Below are 17,079 nucleotides of genomic sequence, written 5' to 3'. Positions count from 1 at the left end.
CTGTCAATTTTAATTTTTTATGAATTACTAGTAAATAAATATTTGGGTAGTAATTTTCAAAAAAGCTGTCAATTTTAATTTTATAAAAATAACAAGTAAAAAAAAATTTGAGTATTAATTTTCAAAAAAGCTTCTATTTAAGAATTCAAGCAAAAAAAAAACAGTCAGCTGTATATTTTAAAAATTATTGTGTTTATCAACATCCTTACATACTGACGGACATCACCGGTTTTTTTTCAAATTTTTAATTTTTAATAATTATTATAAAAAAAATAGACTTAAAATCGTGTTCGTTTTATTAACAAATAAATTGTCTTTAAAATGATACGACTCCTGTTATATTTGAGCATATTGTAACAAGTGTAAATATCGTTTTACGTGAGTGAATCAACTGAGACCAAGTAAGCGTTAGTAGAACACATTTAGTTGCTTCGCAACCGAGTTGCGCAATACTCAAATAAAAATTAAATAATAATATATATATTTAACGTAAAATTAAACTTTAATAACTTTATTAAGTAAAGTTACACATGCACACAAGTTTATTTAAACAAATTTAAATTACCTCTTAGTGCATCTGCAGTTGTTGCGAGCAACCCTTGCAAACTTCTACTGTGATGGTGTATAAGACTGTGAAAATCAGCTCGTGCTTGTTGTCGTAATTGTTCCTCTGCTTTACGATTGCAGCATGATCCGCCGCATGTTGCTGGAAAACAAAAATAATGATAATAATTAAAAAATAAAATAAAAAAAAGTCTTACAATTGTTAGTCCGCTTTTATAAAAAAGAGGATAAAGTCAAACGGTCTATTATAAGTTATACAAATGAAAAACCTCTCATAGACACGAAACAATGGTAAAAGTAAAATAAAATATAAATATAAATATAAGTGTGTATAATGACAAAAGAAATTGTAAATGTAAGTGAGAACAATCTTAGCGCATCAAAAATCATGGAGAAAATGCACGGAAAATTTTTATATTTCTTTTATAGTTCTTGTATATAGAGTACATATAGAGTGCTTTCACGCTTGTGGGTTTTATTATTTCTTCTTTACTCCCTTTGCGATTCTCCGCTCTCTATTTATATTTATATTTTAAAACTCTTATACATTTTTTTTTCCATTTTATTTTATTTATTTTTATGTTTTTGTTGTTGTTATATAAAAAGCATCTTTGGAAGCACTTTAAAGCGTGCTTGTTCGTCTGAAAAAAAAAAACGTTAAATAAATTTAATTTAAACTACACACGATGAGTGTATTAAAACTACATATTTCTTCTTTTAAAATTTACTTTGTACACAAATTATGTGGATCTATATACTTTCTGATGTATGTGTAAGAGCATTAATATGGATATATATATATATAGAGGGTATTAAAAAAGTTTTTGTTGGCCAAGAGGGGAAATAATTCTTGTACATATCGTATATGGGGTAAGATCTTGTATATGAGCCAACGGAAAATTGCATCGGGGTCACGGCTGACTCACCGAAAGTATGTTAAAAGGTTTGTCGGGTCTCCCTTTGCGCATAGTTAAATTATCTTGCTTGTTTTTTTCCTTTACTTCTTTATAGTATACATATATTTATAGTGTTCATCATTAATCATCATCATTAATCCACTTCCGAGTTGAAGAAAAAAAGGCAATAATTCATGAATTTCTTGTCTTGGTTACAAAAATATATGAGTGAATAAATATAACGAATGTTGTCGTGCAACATAATTTCGTGTAACCCGTGTATAGATGTCTACGTCTTATTTGGCGTGATACCGTCCGGCATCGGACACCTTTCGACCCCTCGATTATTCAACAATGCAATGCTCGTTGCGGGAAGCACAGAAAGTACAGATCCTCTGTTTCTGGTCTCTGGTCTCTGCTCTCTGGTTCTACTCATACTCTTGTCTCAACTTGGTGTACACTACGCTTGGGTGATCGTATTATATACTGGGATAGTAGAGAAGCATAATGATACACGCCACGGTCTCGAATCCGGCATGACTCGAGCTTCGGAGCTGCATGCTCGTATATCTATCCTCAGACTCGACATACCCGGAAGCCGCATTGGTCTCTACACGTAAACGTGTACTCTTCATGTACACTGTACACTGTTTTTACATATACATATATATGTATATGTATGTGTATAAATAAAAATTAAAATATAAATACATTGTGTGTATAAATATTTTAAATTCATTGTCACTACTTTGTTATTTATACAATTTTAAATAAAATTAGTAAATTTTTATTGCAAAAAAAAATTTGGAAAATTTAAATGTGGAAGCTTTGATTACTCATTCAAAAAGTGATCAATAGATGTGCACTCTGATGTGCAAAAAAAAATTGAATTTGATTTAAAGTGAATTTAATTTGGTTTAAAAATTTGAAATTTTAAATTGAATTTAAAAAGTTGGCCGGATATATTCCTTAAAAAAAAAAAATGATAAATAATAATGATCCAAAAAATGACAAAAAATTTGTCACACTGTACAAAATTCGGAGTTATTACGGATTTTATTTAAATTCAAATTCACTCGGAGGTCCAGAGTTTGAGAAAAAATCACTCCGCATAGTGAGTAGTGGGAATTTATTTTTCCAGCGATAATTTTGGAGTGAACTGGGTTTTATTGAAATCCGCATTCACTACAAACCAGAATTTCAATATTAAAATAAATTCACAATCTTCTGGTTCACATTCACTCCGAATTTAATCTGCGTTCACTCTGTAAATTTTTTACAGTGTATGAATTGCCATTTTTAAGTTTTTATTAAATATGATTAAGTCAAAAGGATTTGAAAATTGATTTTCAAAAGAAATCTATTTAAGAATTCAAACTAAAAAAAAATAATAGCTCAATCGGTTGTATATTTTTGAAGTTTGCTAACATTTGTACATACTGACGTACATCAAAAGTTTTTTTGATCATTATTTTTGGAAAAAGTGAATTTTGTTCTAGAAAAGTATATTCTAATAAATGTAAATATGATTTTTACATGAGTGAGACCGAGTAAGTGTTAGAAGAAGTCATCTCATTGCTTCGCAATTGAGTTGTGCAATAAATAATTTTTTATTGGATAAAAAATCTATATATAGACGTAATACTCGTAATATATATACAATAATTTAAAAAGGAAGAAAAGGAAGTAATGGATATAGCGATAAAGAGAAGGAGGATTATAGTTATTGGCTTATCCGGTCACCTTCGCGCTTTATCATCAATAGTAACCAACGCCTGCAGTGTAATATTGTCAATCATGCAAATTGTCGCTGCGAGGCCCTCGAAATTATGCCATGGACTTCAACTACACAAAGTATTACATGTATATATAATAAGTATGAATAATATTGCATATATACATGTGTATAGATTGTATACTAGTGTGTCGATTGAGTATAGAAGGAAGGAAATGATGAAAAGGGGAAGTGAAAGAGAGAGGGTGAGAGAGTTATAAGATTGTGAGGACGCGTTAATTAACCTAAATGAGCAAATCACCCGCAGACAGCCGCAAAACTGCTTGTTGTCTCGATTAACCAACTGCTGTACATTAATACTTGTTCTTAGTTATATATTTATATGTATATATATACATATATATTTACTGCAATGACAAGGTGCAATTGATGCGGTCAATCATTTAAACCCCAAGAGTCTAATGTTTTTTGAACCTCCAATTAAAATCTTAAGCAAATTTATTTACAAATTTAATTTTTTCGTTTAAATTATTGTGTTATTTGATAAAATATTAAATGGATAAATTTAAAAATACATTTTTTAAACGGTTTTTTAAATGATAAAAATAACTCGTTTAAAATACGCGACGCGTTGGCGTATATTAACTGGTATTTTGTAGCAGATTTACAGTAACAAATAACACACGCTACATATTGTGTCTATTTTTTTTTGTCACCACAAATAACGCGTTTAAAAAAAGTATTTAAAAAAATACAGCCCCTCAGATATATATGTATATATATGTATGTAAAGGAGCTTATATACATATATATAAATATAAATATCTATGCAATAATGTAAGCCTTAATATCTTCCTTTGTATGCTTTGCCAGTCTTCAAAAGTCTGTCGCGAAATGTGCGTAGCATACAAAAGATGTCTTTTGAATGATAGCAATCATTGAGGTTCTTTATTACTTTTTGCCTTGTAATACCAAGTGCAATAAGTACTGATAAATTAAAAGACACCATATGTTTAATAAATGCATCGTCATATATCACAAGTTAAGTGTAGAATGTATATGTATATGAATGTATGTTTGTGACCGGGTGAGAATTTAATAGGACAGGATAAGAAATGAAAGGTGAATGAGGGTGTAGTATAGTATACTATAGATTTAAAGAAGAGTATGTAAGATAGGATTAAAAAATTTAATCACGATTAGATCCGGTTGCAAGGTCTCTCAACACGTCCATCAAGATCCGTTAGATTATTATTTGGCACGCGCCGGAAGCACGCCGGGAGGTTAAACTTCAAAAAAATATTGTCGAGAGGTTAATCCTCAAAATATTATCATTTCTTTGTGTACATAAAACTCCGTGTATGAATTTTATTTAAATATTTATCACTGAACTTTTTAATTTAATGCAGTTTTGTAATTTTAAATTCTCGAATTTAAATTTTTTTAAATTTTAAAATTTATACAAAATTGGATTTTAAGTTTATTAACTGCGTTTTTGAAATTAAGGGAAGTCTTAGACAGTTTTCACTTTTTAAAAGTATACTGTGACTCTCAAGTGTCATAACTGCATTAATTGAATAAAGTTATCAATTAGGAGTTAAACGAAATTTGATTACTAAATTTTAGCCTACAAAATTTGAAAAATTGACATGATTTTACTGAAATTTACTTAAGAAATTTCAATTAATTTTAATTGATAATAAGTATAGTTTTTTTTGAATCCATGCTACGTCGTCTTTTTTATCTAATTAATGCTCGATTTTTTTAAGTAATTAATAAAGTTGGAATATCGATAGGACAGTTAATTGAAAATAATTGAATATTTTTATAAAGTGGGGGTGGGCGGACTTTTTTAAATATTCAATAAACTATAACTGTAATAACCGTAGTACAATTTTATCAATTACTTAACAAAAATATTTAAGCATTTAAAAAAAAGATAACGCAGTTATCTCCGACACAGATTTTTTAAAAATTACAGTTATCAATTGGGAGTTAAACGAAATTCGGTATAGATTTTAGAACAAAAAATTTGACATTCAAATTATAATATTGACAGCAAGATTTAACTGAAGTTTCATTTAACTCCTAATTGATAACTAACTTTTTTTCAAATCTCGTTGAAAATACGCTGTCCTTTTTGTCATCAATTCATCAAATTATGACGAGTCATTGAAAATTTTTAAAAAGTGGGCACTGTCCAATGTCCTTACAGAAGTTTGATACCAATTATCTCTCCAGGGGATCTCCCGGATTTTCTATTGTATTTTTTCAAGATTACAACTCCTGCACACAAAAATTTCATTAATAGACTATGTTATGAATTGACTCACTTTTAAAAATTAATGCATATTTTAATTTAAAAATAATTTTTTCTGACTTCCATTTACGTCCTCGTCAAGAACAAATTTTTAAAATTTATTTCTTGAAAACCGTGAAGTAAATAAATTTGAAATTTTAACAGTGATCTTTTTTTGCTCTTTCAATAAAAAAATTTCAAAATTTTTGTATTACAGTCGGACCTCGTTATAAGACTATTCTGTCTTTTTTATAAATCAGATATCGCGATAGTTTGAGAGAGAAACTAATAGTCTTATAACGAGGTCTACTGTATTTCGAACATTGATATCAAACCTTTAATAATTAACAAAAGTTCGAAATTTTGTAGTTCATAATACTGTTTTTTTTTTTTTTTTTAACAATAATACCATAAATATCTGTATATTTACATATCATATATATGTCTTTCTTGTAAATGAATTTAAAATAGTATGACTAATTAAGTAATTCACGGTTAAACACAAAAATAACGACTTTAATTTAGCCGGTGAGTTTGAATAATAATTAAAAAATTAACTAATTACATTCTGAACCCAATACAAATTGCAATATTGACATTCCTCGGGCTTTGACGTATAGTTTGTGTACTACACTTGACGAAGCATGATAATCAGCATCCCAACAATCCTATCCCCTATATTATTATCCTACTAAATGTAAATGTAAATAGTAATTGAATTATTAATTAATTTACCGAGAGTACAGATAAAAAAATTTAAAAATAATTAATTAAATAAAAATAAATAAATAAATTAAAATTTAAAAGTAAACTTACTCTCAGCAATGTCCGTTTTAGTTATTGCTGTAAAATCAACAGAGATATTTTTACTCTCGAAGAAAGGCTTAACAGCTTGACAATTTTCTGGAATTTCAGCACCTCCACCACCATGTCGTCTCGTGGATCTCGTAGAACGTGATACGACACCGCCGACCGCGTACAGACACACAATTGTAATAAATAACACTTTCATTTTTAAAATATTTACTTTTTTTCTTCGTTTTCTTTTATCAGTTAATGACTAAAAACAATCGACCCTTTGTTTTAATTATTTAAATATTTAAAATTTATAATTAAAGAAATTATTTAAATATATCACCGGCACTTAAATTTATAATTTAAAATAAATATATAATAAATAAATATATTATTCTGTCAAAATGATTTCCACTCGCGAATAATCGTACGGATAATCTCTCCTTTAAACGACATTACCGGTTTCATTTAATCGTTTAATCTCCGGTAAAAATATTATTTCTTCTTCACAATTAATATAAATTACAGACTCGTTATTAAACATTTAAATTACGCGGGTACCAGCATAAATACTAAAGTAAAGATAAATTATTTAAATACTTGTTTTGTATTTTTAAAATTTCAAATTTTAGCACTTGAGAGGTAGTGACATGTATTTTTAAATATTTATTATCACACACACACACACGCGATTTTATTTACCGACTGTCTTAATTATCGTCTCTCATTTATGTTATTTTGTTTATAACTATGTAATATATATACATATTAATGTATATTATTTATTATTTCAAAATACTTGCAATAATTTAAATTGCAAGTGCCGGTAAGACTGTCGGCGCGCAACTGATTGGATTCTGCAATAAGACAAGATAAATTTTATGCGTGCGCTTGTACTGGCGCCAATGGAAGGGGAAATCAAACGCATGCGCACTCGCTAACAAGCTATTTAAGCTTCCCGCTCACGTTGAAAAAATGACAATAATAATAATAATATTCAAGAGAGTCATTATCATCTCCGTATAATATACCTTATACATTATTAAATTTATAACTAAAGACATTAAATAAAATGTATTATGTAAAAAATCACTTTATTATCAATACTAAATGTATAAAAAAGAATGAGACAAAAAAATTCAAATGCAAAAATATTTTTTTTTCTTAATATTAATAATAATTATAATAAAGTGGATGATATTTATAGGAAAGTTATTTGTGTTCTCGCTTGATTTACTTGCCAGACATTCAACTCTTCGTACTCTTCGATGCAGTCATCAACTTGATGCTGATTAAACCCTTTGTTGGTACATCTCTCAAGAATCTCTGATACTTTGACAGTCTTTGAGTCGCCAGCGATTTCTCTGATCAGCTGGAATATTTTATTAGCAGTACTGACACCCTTATTGACGTTCTGTACTTCGGAATGATTGATAGAGTACTTGGACATCTCAACAAGACGATTTGCTTCGGCGACGTCTTCTTTCTGTACCTCGGTGGACAGACGCAGACGGGCTAGCGCCGTTGACAGACGAAGAACAGCAAGAAGATTTCTTGCGGATGTAAAAGTTTTATCGTGACTGTTTCTGGCTTCTTTGCGCATCTCAACGTAAGAATCGACGATATAATCAGTGATATCGGGGTTGATAACAGGGTCAATTGTTTTACAGAGAGCGATGTATCTTCTCATTAAATTCATGTCCAGTGCCTCGGTCTCGGTGACAGGCTGAGAGCCTGTACGGTGAACATGAGTGATGTGCTGAGCTAAACGAAGGTCATTATCCCGGTCCGCACGATCCTGAATCAACCAGAGAAGGTCAAAACGTGACAGCAAAGCCGCGGGAAGTTGGATGTTCTGTTCAATACTCCGCTTAGGATTATATCTACCATACGCTGGATTTGCGGCGGCTAATATTGATACACGCGCATTCAAACGTGTCATTATACCGGCTTTGGCAATTGATATTGTCTGTTGTTCCATGACTTCATGTATTGCAGTTCTGTCTGCATCAGCCATTTTGTCAAACTCATCAATACAACATACTCCTTGATCAGCAAGTACCAGCGCACCTCCTTCCAACATCATCTGCCCCGTAAGCGGATCTTTGAGCACAGCTGCTGTCAAACCAACTCCCGATGATCCACGACCAGTCGTATACTGCGATCTTGGTGCAAGACGAGTTATGAAACCCAATAATTGAGATTTAGCAACTCCAGGATCACCCATCAAACAAATATTTATGTTACCACGAATCTTAATGTCGCCTTTATTTTTATCCGTTCCACCAACGAGTAACAGCAGCAGCGCCTTCTTTACGTCCTCCAGTCCGTAAATTTCCGGAGCAATAGAGCATGCAAGTTTTGTGTAAAAATCATCACCGGTAAAACTTTCCAGCTCTTCTTGGGTCAATTGTTTGCTACTGTCATCAGCAGTCTGTAAATTAGTCAACGTTGTGACCTGATGGGCTTCTAAAAATGTTTCACTCAGCAGAGCACCACCGGCGCTTGGATTAAAACCTGTTTTGGCAATTGGTAAAAATATACCCGTGAAAATAACATGCTCACCAGGTAAACAGTGTCGTGTTGTCTCACCACGACAATAAACAGTCAATGATCTTGGAATATGACCAACGGGAACTTGATCACTGTGCTCTTGAATTTTAATCTCTTGGAATTTAACAAATTTCGAGCCTTTTGTTTGTATATATAATCGGCCACCGGATTTATTTATCTTGCAGTCGTCACTCTCGCACATGTCAAGAGGTCGAAAACTGAGTGATTGGATTGTCTGATAAGTCTCGGCACCACATTGGTCGCATGTATAAGTAGCGCATACCATCATCGGCTTCACTTCAGTACATCTTGTTACTATACCGCGGACAGTTACTAATTTTCCGATACTGCTGGCCTTTATATCACGCACGGAAAGCTGCTTGGCGTTGTCAAAGTTCTTGAAATAAACCTCACTAGAAATTTAAAATTCACAATCGGTAAAAACAAATAAATGAATTTGATTATTTATGACATTGATACTAAATAAATAAAATAAATATTTACAATCTACGCATTAATTCAGGCGCATATCTGTTCCTGGGATCTCTTTGATCACCTGGATGTCTATTTCTTGCTTCCATAAGCAAACGATGCTCGATGTAAATATCTAGAGCGTCTTTTGGAGGTACCGGATGTTCTTTGTAGTCAGGCAAGATTTCTTGAACAAGCTAAGGAAATTTTTTTTAATTATAATAAAATAAATGATCCTGAAGTTAGCGGACAGTTAACAATTTAAAGATTTTTTTGTAACGAATCAAATATAAAAATAAAAAATCGAAAAAACTGTTGACTCTGTAGGCAAACTCCAAAACCTCGATGTTTTCGAGCTCAGAAAGGTGAATTATTTTTAAATTTTTGAGCTCTCCGTATATCTTTGGAATAAAACCAACTGATTTGAAAATATTTAACGATAATCGAAATGGCTTATCAAGGCTTAGAACTGATTACACGTTGAAGCAAATCGGGCAAGTAATTTATGAGTTATACGAAAAAAACCTCAAGAAAGAAAATTTCAATTTTCACTTTTCGTATAACTCGTAAACTACTCGACTGATCAATTTAAAAATCTAATCAGACTCAAGTCTTGATGAGCAGTTTTGATTGCCGCTAAGCGCGCGCGCGAACCTCAGTTTAAAAATAGAATAATATCCTAGGATTTTGAAACGTTTGGATGAAACTTTCAATTTTCATAGCGGGAAGTTGAAAAATCAAAAATATACACATGTAGAAAATTTAAAAAACTAGGCGTAGTTTTTCAAAATATTTATTTTGTGTAATTTATCATTTTGAAAAAAATCCAAAAATTATTAGACGTCAGCTAACTTCAGTTTCATATAAAAAAATTAAAATTTAATTTTAATAAGTGTGAATATAGCAAATATAGGACAGTTGATATATTTTAAATAAGTGAATTAATTAAAATGAAATTTAAAAAATGCGTGTATTAATTTTTTATTTAAAAAAATACGCATTTTAAAATTTTTACTCTACTTAGGGCCAGTGTTTCAAACCAGGCTTTAATTATTATTATTTGTATATCTATATATTATTAGTGTATATATAGATATACTATCAATACTAATTTAAACCCGGATTAAAAAGTAAACCCGGTTTGAAATCGCCTTTATATTTTATTTATTTATATAAAAATATAAAAAATTATGAGCGCGAATGTAGCAGGCATCAGACAAATTTAAAATTATAAATAAATAAAGTAAATAATTAATAATATCAAATTTAAAAATTAACAAGTGCATTTTATTAATTATTTGCTCTATTTGTTTATAATTTTAAATTTGTCTGTCTGGTACATTCACACTCGTAAAAAATTGACAATTGTCAGCTACATTTACACTCATATATTTTATTATTTAACTTGACTCACTTCATTTATTAAATTAACATATCTACGAGTATTTTGGGCAATAGCCTCTGCAAGCTCATCGTCAAATTCATGAATGTCATCTAGATCAATGGTAAGAGCAACTTGCTCACGATGAGCCAATTTTGTTAATTGCTCTCGATATTTGAAACATTTATCACCAGATTTATCATCGATTGTTACAAATTCCTCAAAGAATGTTTTCAATTGATCTGTAATAATTAAATAATTATAAATAGTTATAAATATTTCATGGTTAGAAATAATTGTTTACTAACCTCTATCTTTAGTATAATCACGAAGACGTTTCGTAGCCATTTTATATTTTTTTAAATTTTATAATTAAAATTTTTTATTTATAAATAATTAGGAGTATTGAATTGGCAAGTAATTTACACTATTTTGTATAAATTAATGGTGACCAAGCTAGCAGATGCAGGTGTGCGCGTCTTCTAGATTGACTATTTTCCCGCGTATTTTAATGGAGTACTCAGTACTGGGTTTACTGGGTTTTATTAAAATAATGAGTAGAAAGTACTAAATTTTGTTGACAGATGACAATACCAGCTGGTGATGAAGAGACACCTAGTGAGGATTCTGTGCATTTTTATTTTTAAAAATAAAAATTAAAGACCCATTCCAGGTTTCAGTTGATTTTTATTTGGTAATGGAGTTATAGGAACACGTGTTTTTATTTTCAGTAAATTTATTATTTAAAATTATGGGAAAAGCGAAAAAAGTTCGAGTATCTAAAGGTGATAACATTCCTAAAAAAGTACCTCTAGCAGATCAAATAGAAGGAGATGGTATTGTTAAATCTAAACAACGTAATAAATTACGTTATCGTGCTAGTGATGATGAGGTTAAGTTTTATTTTTTATTTTTAATTGTAATTTATTATGATACTGAAATTAGCTGACGTCTAAAAATTTTTTGATTTTTTTTTTAAACCATAAATTTAAGAAAAAATATTTTAGAAAATTACACCTGTAGTTTTTTAAATTTCCTACATGTGCATATTTTTATTTTTATTTTTTTTTGTCTGCTAACTTTGGGATTGTAATTTATTTATACTTTTATTAAATTATTAATTTCCAATTTATTTATAGGAATTTGTTGATTCAAAAGTATCGAGTAAAGTCATTAATCTGACAAATAAACAACGTAAGGAAGAAGAAGAAGGTGAAGATGGAGAAAGTTCATCACACAGAAAGTTTACTCCTAAGCTGAGTCTTGGAATTAATGAAGATGAAGAAGATGAAATGCCAAGTGATGATGAACAAGTTACGGGAAATGAGTTCTATGAAAATATTGAAATTAACGAAGCGGACGAAAGAGCCTTGGAAATGTTTATGGACCGTGGCCGAGCACCAACAAGAACACTCGCTGACATTATAATGGAAAAATTAGACGAGAAGAAAACAGAAATCCAGACCCAGTTATCTGACGTTGGTTCTGTGCAGATGGAAGAAATAAATCCGGTGGTAAAGTCAGCTTTTGAAGGAGTAAAAGATATTTTGTCCAAGTACAGAAGCGGTCCGCTTCCAAAAATATTTAAATTCATACCGTCTTTAAAAAACTGGGAGCAAATTCTTTACATAACCGACCCGCCTGGCTGGACAGCTGCTGCTATGTACCAAGCAACGCGTATTTTTGCTTCTAATCTCAAAGAAAACATGGCCCAGAGATTTTACAATCTAGTTCTGCTTCCACGTATACGTGATGATTTAGCAGAATACAAACGATTGAACTTCCACTTGTATCAAGCGGTAAGGAAAGCTTTGTATAAACCCAGAGGGTTTATGAAAGGTTTCCTTCTCCCTTTACTCGAGTCAGGTGACTGTACTCTGAGAGAAGCCATTATCATTGGTTCAATAATTGGTAAAAATTCGATCCCCATGTACGAATCATCAGCAGCTTTGTTGAAAATTGCTGAAATGGGTTACACCGGAGCCAACAGTATTTTTATTAGGATATTTTTGGATAAAAAATACGCACTACCTTATCGTGTTGTTGATGGTGTCGTTTTCCATTTCCTCAGGTAATTATTATTATTGTCATTTACCAAGAAAATGTCCGAAAATATTCTAATTATCCAGCTGATTAATTTTAAATTATATTAGAATATTACACCTAGGGAGGAAAGTAGGGCATTCCAAGTCGCGTCTAAGGATTTCATACCTTCCTTTGTGGTATGTAAGGTAAAAGACCTAGTGGCAGTGTTACATGTCTACTCACAACATCTCTACTTGAGGGAAATGGTTATAACTCTATTTATTTACTTTTTTACTCATCTTCAACTAGACTCAGCTACAACTCTACTCACGTATTTTAGTCTATCGATAAAATAACAATTCTTTGTGAGTAGAGTTGTAGCTGAGTAAAATTTGTGCTGAGTCCATTTGAAGCTAAGTAAAAGTATAACTGAGTTAAAAAATATTTTAGTTGAGTTGAGGCTGAGTAAAAAAGTAAATGAGTTCAATTATAATCATTTTCCTTGAATAGAGATGTTGGGAGTAGACATGTCACAGTACCCAATCACTCATATACTTGTATATTTATATTTACTAAATATAGATATATAAATATATAAAGTGATCGGGTACTAGGTCTTTTCCTTATAAATTTTTCGCCAGATCTGTGCCTAAGAGTTTAAATTTTAGTCTCTATTTAAGAGAAGAATGACGCATGCGTTATTTTTTATCATTTGTGTACTCATAAAAAAACAGTATGAATTTCTTCTCTTCTTTCCTTCGGCTCGAGTAGATAATTATACACGCGGGTAAAATGTCCTATTTGTCTCCCTTAATGTGCAATATACTAATTAATAAAAGACTTTTTAAAGTATAATTATAATTAAGATAAAAATTACCTAAATATTACAGAATGGAAAGAGAAACACGAGAATTACCAGTCTTGTGGCATCAATCACTTCTGACATTTGTCCAGCGTTACAAAAGTGACATAAGTTCAGAACAGAAAGAAGCGTTACTGGAGTTGCTTAAAAAACAATACCATCATACATTGACAGCTGAAATACGACGTGAGTTACAGCACGCGAAATGCCGCGACGTCGAAGGCATAGAACCCATGGAGGCGTAAATTATTAAACTTTATTTTGTATCTTTAAATGTATCAATATCTCATTGTTAATAAAAAAAATGATTAATGAATAAGACATTAGTGTATTTACTTTTTCAATGCTTTATTAAGTCTTGGTTTGTTTGTTTTTTTTTTTTTTTTATCTTTTTAAACATCGAAGATTATTATTGATAATACTAAAATGCTTTTAATTTTGATGAAGCACAATCATTAATCACAAATATGTATTTTATGATGTATTAATCAGACTTAAATAATAATCGATAAAAAGTATCAAATGGTTAATTTGGCAGGAGATTGACACGAGTTATGTGTAATGCATAATTAAAACAATAATAATAAAATAAAATAAAAATAGTAATACAACAACAAAAGTCTGTACAAAGTATACTTTGTATGATAAAATAATAATTCACACGACTATTTACATGAAAACCTATATTTTTAAAATCTGGTTGATTTTCAGAGTTATAATAGCGCATGTCTTGAATCAAGAGTCAAGAGTACCACTGCAGTTATTTATTATTTCAATACTATTCTCTTGAGCAAATAATTTATAGCAAGATGTTGATGTGTTGGTATTGTTATTGTTGTTTATTTAGCTTCGCTGTTTCGTTTATTTATAAGTTTATTATTTAAAATTAATCTAAATTTAATTTAAGTAACACCGATAAAAATCGTTGGATTCATTAAAAACGTTACGAATCCAACCTACAGAGACAGTCTTATCTAATGAATATATTTATTTTTTCTTGAAGAATGATGAGATATTTTTCGACCCAGCAGCTGCTTTTTGACGGGCAAGTTCTTTTTTTGTCGGTTGTTTTGTCACCTAAATTATTTTTATTTTATTAGTATGAGTATTAAATTGTTTTTTTTTTTTTATTTTTATTCCTAAGGACATTCTCAGACAATTCCCCGCCACTTTTGTTAAAATATTCAATGTCTTTGAACTATCAGTTGTACTAAAATTTCACTAATTAAATTAAAAAGTTCTTAAATTATTTTTTTAATACTTAATAAAGTTTTATGACAGTTGAGTTATTAAATATTTTTGAAAAGTGGGGACACTGTCAGAATGCCCTTTAATGTACAAACCTTTTCGGGTTTAGTTAAATCTAGAGCCCGCATTTTCGGTGGATTTTCCGTTTCAGCAGGTTCACTTTTCGGTCGTTTATTATCTGAAACATCTTTAGGGCTTGATAATTTTCGCTTGGGATTATTCTCTATTTCTTCTGGTAAATTAAGAAACTGGGCTAATTTTTTTGACAAATCTTCAGTCAAATACTCCGAAACAATACCATGAGCGTATCTTAAGTATTCTGAAATTCAAAAATTAATTTTATTGATCCAAGTCATCAAAAATTTTTAATGATCCCGAAGTAGAAGACAATTAAAAATTTCAGATTTTTTTTTCCACATATTCATTACAAAAAAAAAAAAAAACTAAAATGTACGCGTAAAAAATTAGAAAACTGCAAGTGCAATTTTTTAAATATTTTTTTTTTATAATTTATCATTTTAAAAAAAATTCAAAAATTATATGACGTCAACTAACTTGAGTATAATAATTTTAAGCGGGAAAAATAATTACCAGTATCACTAGCAGGTTCATATTTACTACTTTTAACATAATTTGCACTGACAGCACCCGGAGAAACATAAATACCCTTTTGTCTGAGTATCTCAGCGACTCTTTCGACTTTTTTTTGCAACCAAATTAAAGTTTTTTCTTCATTATACTTGTAAGCTTGCAGAGATTCATCACCACGACGATCAGCCACCAGAGACAATTTCAAATTTTGACAGCGCGCTAGTCTTTCTGTTTCCGGATAATCCTCGTCTCTGAGAAGCTGATCAAGTGGTACAGCATACTGTGATTTTCTCAAGTACGGTAACACAAGAAATATTGGATCAATTGGAGTCGACAGATGCATTTTACCATCCGATTTAACATTATCATCAACAAACCAAGATCTTTTATTTTCGTCAATCGTCAGTACTTCCTGTACTGTCAAATCACCAGGACTAAATAAAAACATCGCGGGTTGACTTGACGCAGGGTGCCGTAATTTGACAACATCCGGTATATTTCCATCATTGCCTTCTAATCCTTCGCCTAGAAAATAATAATCAATAAAGATAAATATTATTTATATATAATTTAAATAAAAATCTATAAGATATCGACTTTTATTCAGCCAATAGAAACAGTCACAAAAGATTGATCGCAACTTTTATTATTCTTTTATGTTATATATATAAATTTTTTTTTTATTTACCTTTCATGAGAAAAACCCACGCATTGGTAGCAGGATTAGAATTTGATGAAGTTTTTACGCATTTTTTAGGTGATCCTTTAACTCGAGGCATGATAACCTGTCAGTTTATCTTGTTATTTAAAAAAAAATATAATACTTTATTTTTTTTTCAATACTTATATTTAATAAATCGAAATATGACAGAAAAAATTCACAGGTCAGCCATTTTTCACAAGTGGTTCTATAGTGACCGATACTTGTAAATATAAATTTATAATATTTTCAAGCTTCAAATTATCAGATATATTGTAGTGGTTAAATTTAAACCACATTTTCACAAGTACACATACAATCTCACAGGTTTTTTATTTATAAATATCACCAAGAGTCAAACTTAAATAAATATTAATATTAATAACGCAGTTATGTTGGATCTTTGTTATTTTTTTTGTTTTTCTTCAACACGATTTAACTAAAATTGTTATACTGCACATGCGAAAAATTTTCAACCCTCGACTACTGTCTCTGAACTTCACCGAACTCTGAGGGAGAAGAATTCAACCTTCGTCGAGACTTTCTCAGCCGATACCAGCGAATGTATTAAATATTATATACAAGTATGGATTCATAATAAAAAACGCGGGAAATATTAAATTCAAATAAAAATAGGGTCCTAGAAGCCATAGTAAAATTGTCTTCTTTTTTTTGTCCTAAGGAAGTCATTTCAACTAAAAAATCCTTTCGATGATTTATTTTACAAATATTTTTAATTTACGTTTTGCCGCCACTTGTGTCATTTTTTTTGAGCAGCCACTTTTTCAGTGATGTAAATTTCTGATGCTTTATCAACATTTTGGTCACCTATTGATGTCAAATAACAGCTTTAAAACTTCTATCTTATAGATGTCAAAGCCAAGTTTGCTACATGAGTACACAAACCGATTTTTGAAAAAATTCCAACAATTAAATTTTAAATTTACTGAAATTCTTAA

At 30.3% G+C, this 17,079-nt stretch overlaps 4 protein-coding genes across 4 annotated transcripts in view; 1 reads left to right on the top strand and 3 right to left on the bottom strand.

Annotated features, from left to right (window-relative positions):
* Nucleotides 1-7,124, bottom strand: part of LOC103576871 (division abnormally delayed protein) — a 44,216-nt gene extending 37,092 nt beyond the window's left edge. Inside the window, exons 1-2 of the mRNA XM_008557286.2 lie at nucleotides 6,311-7,124; nucleotides 566-706 (exon numbers count right to left, since the gene is read on the bottom strand). Of these exons, the coding sequence (XP_008555508.1) occupies nucleotides 566-706; nucleotides 6,311-6,506 (337 nt within the window). The 5' untranslated portion in view covers nucleotides 6,507-7,124. The remainder of the gene's footprint in view (nucleotides 1-565; nucleotides 707-6,310) is intronic.
* A 240-nt stretch (nucleotides 7,125-7,364) lies between these two features.
* On the bottom strand, nucleotides 7,365-11,232 carry LOC103576870 (DNA replication licensing factor Mcm7). The gene is made up of 4 exons (XM_008557285.3): nucleotides 11,003-11,232; nucleotides 10,728-10,936; nucleotides 9,347-9,510; nucleotides 7,365-9,255 (listed from the first exon to the last, which is right to left on the bottom strand). Exons 1-4 carry the CDS (start codon nucleotides 11,040-11,042, stop codon nucleotides 7,491-7,493), a joined length of 2,178 nt encoding a protein of 725 aa, XP_008555507.1. The 5' UTR covers nucleotides 11,043-11,232; the 3' UTR covers nucleotides 7,365-7,490.
* Nucleotides 11,233-11,336: 104 nt separating this feature from the next.
* Nucleotides 11,337-13,902, top strand: LOC103576869 (bystin). The gene is made up of 3 exons (XM_008557284.3): nucleotides 11,337-11,586; nucleotides 11,834-12,765; nucleotides 13,610-13,902. Exons 1-3 carry the CDS (start codon nucleotides 11,446-11,448, stop codon nucleotides 13,824-13,826), a joined length of 1,290 nt encoding a protein of 429 aa, XP_008555506.1. The 5' UTR covers nucleotides 11,337-11,445; the 3' UTR covers nucleotides 13,827-13,902.
* A 114-nt stretch (nucleotides 13,903-14,016) lies between these two features.
* Nucleotides 14,017-16,653, bottom strand: LOC103576868 (ribonuclease H2 subunit B). Its single transcript, XM_008557283.3, has 4 exons — nucleotides 16,109-16,653; nucleotides 15,421-15,945; nucleotides 14,925-15,148; nucleotides 14,017-14,658 (listed from the first exon to the last, which is right to left on the bottom strand). Exons 1-4 carry the CDS (start codon nucleotides 16,197-16,199, stop codon nucleotides 14,569-14,571), a joined length of 930 nt encoding a protein of 309 aa, XP_008555505.1. The 5' UTR covers nucleotides 16,200-16,653; the 3' UTR covers nucleotides 14,017-14,568.
* Between the last annotated feature and the right edge of the window lie 426 nt (nucleotides 16,654-17,079).

This window comes from Microplitis demolitor, chromosome 7 (genome assembly GCF_026212275.2).
Source record: "Microplitis demolitor isolate Queensland-Clemson2020A chromosome 7, iyMicDemo2.1a, whole genome shotgun sequence".
Classification (NCBI taxonomy): domain Eukaryota; kingdom Metazoa; phylum Arthropoda; class Insecta; order Hymenoptera; family Braconidae; genus Microplitis; species Microplitis demolitor.
The sequence above is the reverse complement of the archived record's forward strand: the minus strand, read 5'-3'. Positions and strand labels throughout refer to the sequence as shown.